At 41.3% G+C, this 12350-nt stretch overlaps 1 protein-coding gene across 19 annotated transcripts in view; it reads left to right on the top strand.

Annotated features, from left to right (window-relative positions):
• Positions 1 to 12350, top strand: part of CAMK2D (calcium/calmodulin dependent protein kinase II delta) — a 130655-nt gene that overhangs the window by 60871 nt on the left and 57434 nt on the right. For all 19 annotated transcript variants that reach the window (XM_068153895.1, XM_068153893.1, XM_068153898.1 and 16 more), the window contains exon 4: positions 9170 to 9224. In XM_068153895.1, coding sequence (XP_068009996.1) covers positions 9170 to 9224 — 55 coding nt within the window. The remainder of the gene's footprint in view (positions 1 to 9169; positions 9225 to 12350) is intronic.

The following is a 12350-nucleotide window of genomic DNA, read 5'->3' as shown; positions in this document are numbered from 1 at the left end:
ATAGTGGGCTGGTCTGTCTGAGATTTTAGTTTCTTGTGATGCATCAAGAGCCTAGCTGACAGCTTTCTTCTTCCACAATTACATTCAGCAAAAGTATCTCTCCAAAAGATAATGAACTGTAGCTTTCCAGCGGGGATTAGCAGACTCTTTTGCTTGTCTGATTCAATTCTATGAGCTAGATTCATTTTTTCATTTAATCTTTTTCCATCACTTCAGTTTCTTTAACTGCTAAAATTCTGTATGGCACTTCATTTACTCTGCTTTGGTAAGACTTCACCTGCAGTACTGCATCCAGCTCTGGCACCCTCAACACAGGAAGGACATGAATCTGATGGGGGGGCCACAAAAATGATCAGAGAACTGGAACACCTCTGCTGTGAGGACAGGCTGAGGGAGCTGGTGTTGTTCAGCCTGGGGAAGAAAAGGCTCCAGGGAGACCTAATAGCAGTCTGCCAGTACCTGAAGGGGGCTACAAGAATCATAGAATCAATAAGGTTGGAAAAGACCTCAGAGATCATCAAGTCCAACCTATCACCCTACATCTCATGACTTCAAGTGCCACGTCCAATCCCTTTTTAAACACCTCCAGGGATGGTGACTCCACCAACCTCCCTGGGCAGGCCACTACGATGGCCAACAACTCTTTCTGTAAAGAACCTTTTCCTCACCTCGAGCCTAAACTTCCCCTGGCATAGCTTGAGACTGTGTCCTCGTGTTCTGTTGCTGATTGCCTGGGAGAAGAGACTAACCTCCTCCTGTCTACAACCTCCCTTCAGGTAGTTGTAGAGAGCGATAAGGTCTCAAGAAGGCTGCAGAAGGACTGTTCCCGAAGGCCTGAAGTGACAGGACTAGAGGCAGTGGCTTGAAACGAGAGAATAGGTGATATACATTGGATGTTAGGGACAGTCCAAACCATTCTATGACTCTGTAATGAACCCTGGCAATTGATGAGCTGCCCAAGCATTGTGGCAATTTCATTGTCACTGGTCTGTAAAGACTTGCTTTAACACAAGAGCCAGACCCTTCTTTTACAGAGATGAAGCGGATGACATTCCCTCCACGAAAGCACGGTCTGTGATTTTTGAAACCTGTTCATTTTAATTCATGTAACATCTCTGTGTTACAGCTTGTCCTTTTATTAGTTAACACTCCGTGAAATTCTGGTGGAGATTGTCAGAATTCCTCTTCTTACATCTTCTGATGAATGCTAAAATGGTTAAAAAATATTAGTACTCAAAGCATCAGCACTGGCAGCTGCGACATCAGTTTGCTCTTAGCAAAAATTTCTGTCAGGCTTTCTTTTAATCCGTGCAGCTATCCTCATAAGGCTTAATCTGATGACATTTGTAAGGCTTTTTGTTACCTTGTAAAAAAATCTTGTTAAACTCACAAAACCAGGGCTTTAACTGCAAAGAGGAATTAGCTTACCCTCAAATACACAGCTCTAGCAAACAACACAATTATGTGCTAAATGAAGATGTAAAGATCCAGGTGTACACTAGAGTACTCTGTTCTGTTCTTTTTAAACAACCACATATGATTTTGCTGGGTTTCATATATGAATAATTAAAGGTGTGTAACTCCAGCTGTTCCCTTTAACATCGGGGATGTAGGATCTGATGCCACAGCGCTCTGCTCTGCGTGTCTGCACGCATAAAAGCACACACACCTGTGTTATGGTGCACTGAAAGGCAGCAAAAATCTGTTGGTTGTAAAAAAGCAGCAGAGTTATCATAGCTGTCTTCTCTGGAGACTCCTAACACAGATGATATGTTTTGGAATACCTGCTTGCTTTTTGCTTTTTTAATTAGTTAATTTGATTTGGGATGTTTAGCAGCTGGATTTCAGTTGTTTAGGCTGCATCAATTTCTGTCTTTTAATTGTTGTTTGCTAGCGCTTGGTGCTTGAACTGCACACAGGAGCTAGACCTGAGGGTCTGTCTGTGCCTGTGTAGACATCACTGCTTAAGGCTTGAGAAGCTGCTGAGGCTTTTTAGGGCATTTAGGGCATAGCTCAATAAGCCTCCTCTGATCACGAAACATTTTTTTCTGAAGCATTCTTTTTTTCCCTCTCTCCCTGATGACCTGTTCAAACTGTCAGTCTTCATCCAGCAAGAATCTCATCATGACAAGAGAGTTGGTAATTTGAGGCCATCTGCTTTGACATCAGTACCTGGTTTGACTTAGTCTCACTATAATATTTGGTCTTTTATCTCCTGTGACAAATAGTTGGGTTTCTAGCTGTGTGGCAACGATCTCACCAGAGCCAACCGTTTGGCAAACTGAACTCCAAGCATGCAGTGCTGGAAGGATTTTGCTGAAGGCCATGACTGTAACTATTCCTGGCATTTCATCAGAACACAGAAGGTTGTTGTGTGAGGGCCTTGGTGGGGGAGGGTTCTGGTCACAAATGAGTATTTTTAGAATATATGGCATTTTGTGCATGCTAGTTAACACTTACTGCTGCAGTGCCTTGGGGACAAATGCAGTCTTTCCAGATATTAAATTGCCTAATTATTTTACCTGTCATTTTTCATTACACCAGTACAGATGCAGATTAGTAGGTTGTTTTTTTTCCTCAAGTTGTTGACCCTGAATAACCATGAATTTACACTGCAATAAAAAGTTGTTTATCATTTGAACTCATTTGTAGGTTCTGTAGTTTGTAATCACAGTTGCTGAGTACAGACCTGTTAGCAGCATGCACAGCACTGCTGACTTGCATAGAGTCATGGAGTGATAGTGAGTACTGCAGTGTGCCACTTGTGTATTTAGTGGGGGGGGTGAGGATTGTTTTCATAGGCATGCAAAGCATTACTCTATCTGTAATGTCTTTCAGAAGTCAGCTGCCCTTAAGCATTGCTACTGTACTAATCTTACCAGATTAGCCTCTAAGTATTTCAGATTGTTAGGTAATGGCTCTTTTATTGATATTTGCAAAGTTCTTTTCTGCTGTAACTGAGCAGCTTTTTTGAACAGAAGGCCCCAGGCTTTCGTGGTCTCAGAAGAAGAGCGTAGTACATGAGGACGTGTAAGCTCTAAGGAACAATCTCAGCTTTGATGGTACTGCCTAAATTTCTGACTCTGTGCTCTTGAGATGGGAGCAGGGGTAAAAGGTCACTTCCCTGCACACAGGAGCATCGCTCATCACCCCTGGCAGGAGCCAAATGCTGTTCTGTGACTTGGGCATTCTTCATCTTGTGGCTCAGCAGATGCAAGAGGACCTGAGCTCCACAAAGCTGCCAAATGTGCTTCACTCCATGCAGGGGGTACATCTGCCTGATCTCTTCTTTGGTCATGTATCAGCTTACCTGACTTAGAGACTGGACATTGGTCTGTTAATGGTAACAGACTTGAGTATTTATCCAGCTGTCTTACTAGGTTTGACTGGTATTTAAAAATGATGTTTACATAGAGCTCTCAAGCTGCACCAAATGGGTGCTGTAGCTACAGCAGTAACTACAGCATTGCCTTAAACAGGGTTAGTTTGTACTGAGTTTGATGTCTGGAGGCTCCAGTCCTGGCTGTTATGCAGTTCTGTGTGTATGATGTCTACCTTGGGATCCACAGCATGTTGGCATCTAGACTAAAAGCTGTAGGGTGAATTTGAGTATGGTCTCACTACTAAGACGCTGCTGAAGTGACTTCTGCACTGGCACCCATGGGAGTTTCTCATGGAGTTCTAGCAGAGCTTTTTTCCCCTCTTTATTTAGTGGAACAGGAAAGATGACAAATAGTGACTCTGCAGGAAGATCTGAGTCCTAACAGTGCTGAGTCACTGCAGACCTTCCACTTCTTAGCCACCCAGCTTTGCTGAGCATGAGGCATTCTTTGTCAGAGATGAGAGAGCAGAAAATGCTTATAGACATGTGCTTTGAAATAGAAACTTGAGTAGTTACATTATTGTTAAAATACCTTTGGCTGGGGTTTTTGTTTGGGTTTTGTTTGTTTGGGGGGGTGGTGGTGTTTGTTTTGGGGGTTTTGTTTGTTTGGGGGTTGGGGTTTTTTTGGGGGGGGTGTTTGTTTTGGAGTTTTTTTGTTTGGGGTTTTTGTTTGGGGGGTTTGGTTTGTTTTGGAGGGATTTGATTGTTTGTTTTAATAAGAATGATCTGCATAAGATCTACGTAAATACTTTACTACACTTTTGGAAGTGAACATAGAGGGAAGGCAGATCTGTCCATTTTTCACTCTTCCAAACCCATCTTAATCCTGTACTACTGACAAATGACCCCTACAACTTCCTAACAGCGCACTAATTTGAGACATCTAGCTTCACAGTCGGAGGATTTATGCTCCTGGGAGTCCACAGACCTTAATTTTTAGCACTGAGGGGAAAATGAGTGACTTTAACTACATTGCTGTTAACTGTGCTATGCCTTCCCATGCTCTATTTATAAGCAGCATGAGCAGAATGGCATGGAAAAGCCCTTCCCTAATGAGCAGCACTCCTGCAGTCTGACATCTCCGAGCACATTCATGCAGCTGCTGTACCAACCATGGACTCAAACTTCTGTTTGAAGTTCAGTCTTCTCAAACATTTTGTCTTTGTAATGGGAACTAATTCAGCTACCACATGTATTAAAATTATCACCTCAGCGCTTGCACAACAATAAATATTTTAGGCAGTAGTTTTAGCTCTCTCTAGATAGCTAAAAATAGCTTTAGATATCTTTATCCTAAAGAATTTTTATCCAGCTTCTGTCTACTATTTGACTATTGTCTCCTTACCTGGAAGAATTTGATTTTCATTGAAAATACATAGAATACTATTGGGTTTGGTTTGTTTTTTTTCTTTCAAAGCAGAACTTGAGAAAGCTGAAGCAGGGTTGCTTGGCCATTACATAAAGCTTTTTTTCTGTAGAATAGACATAAAATATTGCAGCTCAGCACCAAAAAAATCAAATAAAGGAGATAACTTTACTTTTCTATCTTACTGGATCTTGCCCAGTCTAATGGCTAAATACAAAGCTAATAAAGCTGATGGGAGCTGACCCTTAAATCGTTCTAATGCTTATCACAGAGTGGAGTATTTCAGATGAAAATCGATGCCGAAGCCAAAGGGATATTCCTGGGTTTTTTGTGGGCTTACAGAATTACTCCAAAAGAGCAAGATGTGAGCTCCCTGGATTGCTATCAGGTGTTTCAAGTGGTTTGCTGAAGAGCTACAACTTCTTAAACACCTTCCCAGTGACCCACTGGAAGAAAGTCACCATAGTGCTACACGAGGCAGGAGGGACAAAATTACTCTGATGTCTTTTCTGCCGTATAATGTGTTTGGTCATGACAGCATTCATAAAACAGCTAAACCAAGATAAGCATTTGCCAAAAGGCAGTTTTGATCTCCCCTGGCTGCCTCAGCCTGTTTTCCTTTCCAGGGACAATCAGGGGCATGTGAGCCTGATTCAGAAGTTTTGTCCCTTCTCGCTTCTATGATTCAGACATTTGGGAGGAAAGAAGAAGAAATAATGTGATCCTTGAAGAAGATATCCCCATGGATGTGTCAAGCTAGAGTTTGACTAGTAAGGAAATAACCTCACCAGGCTGAGAAGAAGCACCATCCATCATCTCAACTCACAGTCCTTTTCTAGTCAGAAAGGAGCTGTGGTTCTGCAGTGACACTGAACAGAGAAGCCTATTCTAGAGAAAGATGTGACAAGGCAAGGCACCTTCCATTTCAGGCAGGCAGCAAAGCTGTAGAAGCCCCTTCATGTGGTGCTGGGCTCAGCTGCTTGGTAACAGGGCTCTGACAGATGCCTCCATCCAAGAGAATGGTGTGCTCTTGGCTCTAGTTGTGATAAGCTGTGTGATGTTGGGCAAGATATTGCTCTTCTTTTGACACAGTAGGAACAAAGTGCTGTTCTGTATGGAGCGGCTGATACCTACATGGATTAACTGTAACTGTGTCTGTTTGGAGGTACAGGGGGTCTGTTTTGCCTTGAACTAAAGGCAACAAAGTCCAGCTTCCTCTTCTCCTACAGGTTTGTCACTTCAGGGTCACAGTTTTAAGACTATGCTTAATGACTGTAGGTTCATGTTGACTTCATTCTTACCTTGGAGATGGCTTTCTCATAAACACATGTAGGAAAAGCGTTATGTGTTTAATTAATAGAGCAGTAATTAAAGAACACTGCCCTTTGCTTCACCTGGTTGCTAGAAAATCCACACTGGAGCAGTAGGAGTGAACCATGGAAACTGAGCAAGTGTGTGTACGAATATAGGCTGTGGACTTTTTTGTAGCCACAAGCCAAGACTGTCTGGTTTTAGAGTCATAGAATTGTTTCAGTTGGAAAAGACCTCTAAGATCATTGAGTTCAACCATGGATCTAACACCAGTGCCATTAAACCATGTCCTGAAGTGCCATATCCACACATTTGTTTTGGACATCTCTGGGGATGGTGATCCCACCACCACCCTGGGCAGCCTGTTTCAGTGCCTAACCACTCTTTCAGTAAATAATTTTTTCCTAATGTCCAGCTTAAACCTCCCCTGGCACAACGAGGCCATTTCCTCTCATTCTATCACCTGATACAAGGGAGAAGAGACCACCCCCACCTCATTCTAACCTCCTTTCAGGGAGTTGTAGAGAGCAATGACGTCTCCCCTCAGCTTCCTCTTCTCCATACTAAACAATACTAAAGTAATATTTTGAATGTGGCTTTAAGCTCTGAAAGTTAAGATTTATTGCTTAGTATTAATTTGCTAAAGACGTTTCAAACCCCTGAGTTGTTTTCCATGCTTCAGAGCTCTTTGAAAGCAGTTGGCAGGCAATGTTCTGCCTCACCAGAAGTATCTGGTAGTTCTCACTATCTGTAGATGATATGAGAAATCGAATGTGAGGGCTTCTGCCTGTTGGAATATAATGCTGTTAGCAAGCAGCGAGGAGAGCAATGCTGCTTTGAATTAAAAAAGTTTTCACATGAAAACCAGGCTTTGAGTTGTTAGGAATCTATTTCAGCAAGAGGCAGCTTCTGTCAAAAGGCTTAATCTGCTATGTGTCAAATCTTTAATAAAACTTTATTTTGGAGAGGTGTGTGGAAAACATAGGAGCTGCACTCCAGAATTTGCTGTTTCGGGGTTAGGTTGCATCTCTGTGACATACCACAGGGTCTCCACTAAATCCTCTTTCAGAGCATTCATTCATGAGTAGCATCTTTGCTGCTGTACTAAGTAGTGGGGTCAAAAGCCAGATATTTTAGGGGTCTCTGTTTTGAGCTAGAAGTTTCAGGATACTGCTCTAGGCTGGTACTTGGTGTCTCACCTCACATTTTGTTTCTTTCAATTTTGGGGCTATTGAAATCTCAACACAATATGAAAATTTACTTTGGTTTGGGGGTTTGGTGAGGGGTTTTTGGCAGCAATGTATTACCTTATTCTTTCATGCTCAAGGCTTGGACTTTGTAAAAACTTGGCCAAATCTAGAATATAGAACTAGCCAAACCCACAAATTCTGATCTAGACCCACTTGGCTCTTCTGAATCATCACAAGCTCTGGGCAGTGAGTCAGCCGAGAGCTGGTTTTCTCCTCAGTATTGTGTAAACACAAGATGTTTCCCTGGGCTAAATATTATTAAGTTAAAAAGTCATGTTTATTTGATTTTGTTTTTTAAAATGTCATGCATGAAAAATGATTAATACATGAAACTACCAGCTGGGGAGATCTGAAAAGCCTTGCCTTCTACATTTTCTTCATCAGCTCAGTTCTGGACATGAAGCAATTGTAGGATGCCCTGATTTTTTTTGTTTGTTTGTTTGGTTGCTTCTATAAGTGATTGTGATTTGAATCAAACTACTGACAAAGCTTCATGTATTGTGGGCAAATTAGCTTTGGCAATTGCCATTTCATTGCCAGTTCTGTCATGATGTGATTTGAATTCTTACAATTCAAAATGAAGGTTCTGCAGCTGACTGGAGCAATTTGGAGGAAAGCTTTGGATATGGATACGTATGTGGCTGTAAACATGCAGTGGAGTTATAGTCATTAGGATGCTGTAAGGTTGTCAGCTGTGGCAAGCCCTGGAAAAGCTAATGACTATTTTCCAGACATCACATCCTTTTGCTTCTGGCAAGTAATCTTACATCTTTTCAGGAATGGCTCTTCATGGTGGTTTCATGAGCAGCAGGTACCTCACTGAGCTGTTGCACCCCCAGGCAGGCTCTGGTATCTGCAGATCTGTCTGGGCACCCACAGCTACGTGACGGGCAGTCCCAGTCCCCTCCCTGAAAGACCACCACCAGTCCTCCAGCTCTGGTGTTGGCTGTTACTGTGGAAATTGAGCATAGTTTGACAGGCATCAATCTGCTGGTAGATTTCTCTCTTTGTAACTCATTGTAACATTCATGTGATTGAAGGGGATGGCAGGTAAGATTAGAAGGAAACAGAATCATAGGATCCCATGAATATATATATGTAACAGAAATATGAGCAGGAATGCATCTTATTCTGGTTTTGACCTCCACTGATTTTTGCAGTCAGATGCTTTTAGTTTGCAGTGGTGCTTTCTCTTTCAAAATCAGCATTTATTGTCTGATTATGGAATTTGTTTATTATTCTGCTTAAATCTCTGATTAATTGTGGCTGCTTTTTTCTTTTTCCTTCCTCAACTTGTTTTGTATGCATCTTGTAGGATGTAATGCTGCTGAGAAAATTGTTGCATGACATTAAGAATACTGTTCTAAGATAATATAAGGCTGGTGAAAGGGGAGTCTTTCATAGGCTGTTTAAAAGATTGATTGGAGCTTCTGCCTAGGAAGAAGGGAGTTGACTCATTAATACAATCTATTGAGATGAAGTCTGACTCTGCTTTTAGTCCTTGCTTAGTCATGACTGAGCACAAAGAGCAAAGGCAAGGTGCTGTGTGTCTCTATGTGCCTGTACATGCAGGGAGTGGTAGGAACTGACTGCAGTGTTCTGTGGCATAGCAGAAGCAGAGCTCTTTTCAAAAGTAACTGTACAGTCCTTTGGATTATTTGGTTGTCTCACCTTACGTAACAGATGATTTTGAGGATAGATAATTTAAAAACAAGCAATCAAACCCACATATGAGAACTTGCACAGATGCAACAGCAGCTCTGCAGCAGAGTTACAATCCTTCCTTCTCCTCCAAACCCAAGACAGCTATCAAAGACATGAAAGTTGACTCATGTTTCTCTTTTGTCCCCCTTTCAACAGTGCGGCTCCATGACAGCATATCAGAAGAAGGATTTCATTACTTAGTCTTTGACCTGTAAGTATGTGGTTTGCATATGTTTAGCATGTTGGGGATGTGGTATTCAAACTTGTAGATGTCAGTACAAGTTCACAAGATAAATGCATGGCTCTAGTGCAGATGAGCAAATAGATGTGGACAGAGCTGAAAGGACTGTAACACATTTGGTCATTTGCATGAGTGGGAACTGATTTGTAAGTGTCACTGTAAGAATTCCATGTTAAAAACCTTGAATAGGTCAGGCCACTGCTGTTTTAATGTAAAATGTGGGTACACAAGTACAAGTTGCATGAAACTGCCAAAACTGGGCAAATCCATAACTCAAAATCATTTGGTGCAAGTCAGTTGTCTGTAAAGGAAACATAAAAAAAGCACATGGAAGAATATTTCCTCTGCAGGAAATCTCCACTGCTGGATTCAAAGGTAAGCTTGAGTTTCCAAGAGGGAAAGACTCTCTCAGTGTTTGATTCACAATTTGTATCTTGCTGATAGTGGAAGATGTCCCTGCTGACTGCAGGGGGTTGGACTCAGTGACCTTTAGAGGTCCCTTGTAACCCAAACCATTCTATGAGTAGTTAGGAATTGCCTTGCAAAACTGACCAAGATATGTAAAATCACCCATTTCAACTGCAGATTTTTCCAGGGCACTTTATGATTTTTTGACAAGCAACACCCCCAGCCCCTACATGGTTTTGGTCAGAACAAGAATATGTTGTTTCCCCTAGAAATGTGAAATAGCTCATTTCTAAACACATAAACAATTTGCATTCAACATAAGTAAGATACAACCTGGATCTTCCACGGTCAGTTGTGTGCTTTCATGTTCAGGTTGGATTTCTGCTTTAGTTTCTGACATTTTGTTTTAAAGAAACCTGCATCACTTCTTCAAGACTAGATTTCAGACTAGCAGTGCAAAAATGTTACGTAGTCTTTCTGCAGGGAGGGCATTCAGAGTTCAGTACTCAAATCCTAACTGGGCTTAACAAGAATTTGTATCAGATTTGTCTGTATCCCAGGTAAGTGCTCTGCCTGCTGGCTTGGAAATGGCCCTAAGGCACAACATGCATGCTTATTCTCTGACATGCACTGGGGTTTGCTTTGCTTTGTTTTTCTGTTTAAAGGCTGGAAAGGAAATCTTTCTGTGTGGAATTGGAAAAAATCAATCCTAAAAGTTTCCAAGAAGTGCAGGGAGAATTCTTAGCTCTAGAGACAATAGCCCTTTACAAACTGGTTGGGTTTGAATTTTGTGTTGTTCTACTGTGCTGTTAGAACCTACAGCCTACTGTAATTGCAGTTAGTCCACGTCTGCCTTAAACTGAATATATAATGCCAGACATATCCCAGGAGATTATGATTGTAATATGAACTAGCAAGCATTTGAACAACTTCAAAGTTGTAGATAGTGCTATCTGTATCTCGATAGTAACAGAACAAATAGAAACCTGTACTCTGCAATAAAAATTAATACCTAACCCAAAGATACTGCCTTGGCAGAAAACAAGATTCTTCAGGAAGCATTCTGCACTGTCTGGAACTTCCTCTGATTCCCTATGAGCCCCATTCAGCACAAACACAAGAACATTCCAATGCGTGCCATTTGTGTAGAGTGGTCCACATGGTTTTGTTTTCCACCCCCTTCAAAGAAAGAGAGCTTCAACATGTGTGTACCCCTTCTTAAGTTTTGATCTCATGGTTTGGGCCATTCAAAATGAATTATTTTGCAAAATGAAAAAGTCTAAATGGTAGAGGGAATGACTGCACCGACTGATGGTTGGTTTGGAAAAGCAGCATGTTGCATCCTTGAAGAGTTTTCACCTAGTTAGTCAAGATGCCTGTGCATAGTTAGTTTTTCATTAGGCTGAGAAATCGCTGCTTTAATGCCCACTAATACCATATACTAATGAAAATGCACGTTTTACTGCAGTTACAAATGCTTGAGTTAGTGGCTTGTTTAAATGTACATAAAAAAGTGACACAGAAAAAGGTACCCTATCAACTTCTTTAATATAAAGGCCAAGTACATGCTTTTATTTATTTAACTTTTATTCAACAGGAGCCTGACTGTGGTGTAACGCTTACTCCTCCCACACAGACCATCATGTCATTATCTTAATGATTTCTTTCAGACTGTGTGGGAGTCACTGCAGCTCTTTGAGAAATTTCTCCTGGACTGCATTACAGATCAGAAAGTGAAGAGGATTAGTTCTTTTTCATGAACAGGGGGAAAAAATCCACAATCATTGTCAATTTCAGTTTTGAATTTCTAATAATCTCATTACTTAATGTCATAGAGATGTCTGCAGCCCGAAGGAGAAGCCCGTTGCTTCACTTGTATGCCTCAGTGATAGCTGTGCTTTTGTGTGGAGGGAAAAAAAGGGTTAGCATACTCTGGTACAGGCTTGCATTTGGGTGAAGAGCTCTAGTGTCAAAATGGGAAGCTGGAAGTGGTTTAAAATCCATGTGGAAACTGAACATTGGACATTGAAAGATGAAGTTTCTGATAAAATGTGGTATTGGAGTGTTTCTGCAAGAAGCCCTGCATATGAGAGAAATGGGTGCACTGAAGTGCTGACCTATCGTGGAAGTGATTTCCAAGGTCTCATTGATGCCACTGCTGAAGAACAGAGGCGTCTTATTCCTTCACCAGCATGGCTCCTACATAGTGTAGAAAATTAACTGAGCCTTCTGTGACACTTCTCCCAAGAAAAGAACTTGCTCCTGTTAGGTTTCTCTCACTAGATGTAGTGGATTAACAACATGCACATAGTAAGATTAGTAATGGACTTCATGAAGTTTCTTACTCCTCTTCCATTACTTGTTAAGGCAATTGTAATTAGGATTTGTGTCTCTCATCAGCCCATTTCAGTCACTAAGCATGAATGAGGCGTCTTCAGTACTAATGATGTTAGATGAGTTCAAATCCAATCAATTCTGTCAGTATTAATTGCTGTATCTGAATGGAAACAGCTGTAGCACTTGAAGACTCTCTCGTGCAAGTCAATGAGACTCTTTTTTTTCAGTGTCTCCCATTTTAATGCACTTGATGAGATGCAACAATTGATACATTTAGAATCCTGGCATTGCTGCTGAATTCCAAGTGGATGGACTGTACTGTGTAGAAGAAACAAAAACACTAAAAAAAAG

This window comes from Melanerpes formicivorus, unplaced genomic scaffold (assembly GCF_026170545.1).
Source record: "Melanerpes formicivorus ecotype bairdi unplaced genomic scaffold, bMelFor1.0.p_v2 SCAF_27, whole genome shotgun sequence".
Taxonomy (NCBI): Eukaryota; Metazoa; Chordata; class Aves; order Piciformes; family Picidae; genus Melanerpes; species Melanerpes formicivorus.
The sequence above is the reverse complement of the archived record's forward strand: the minus strand, read 5'-3'. Positions and strand labels throughout refer to the sequence as shown.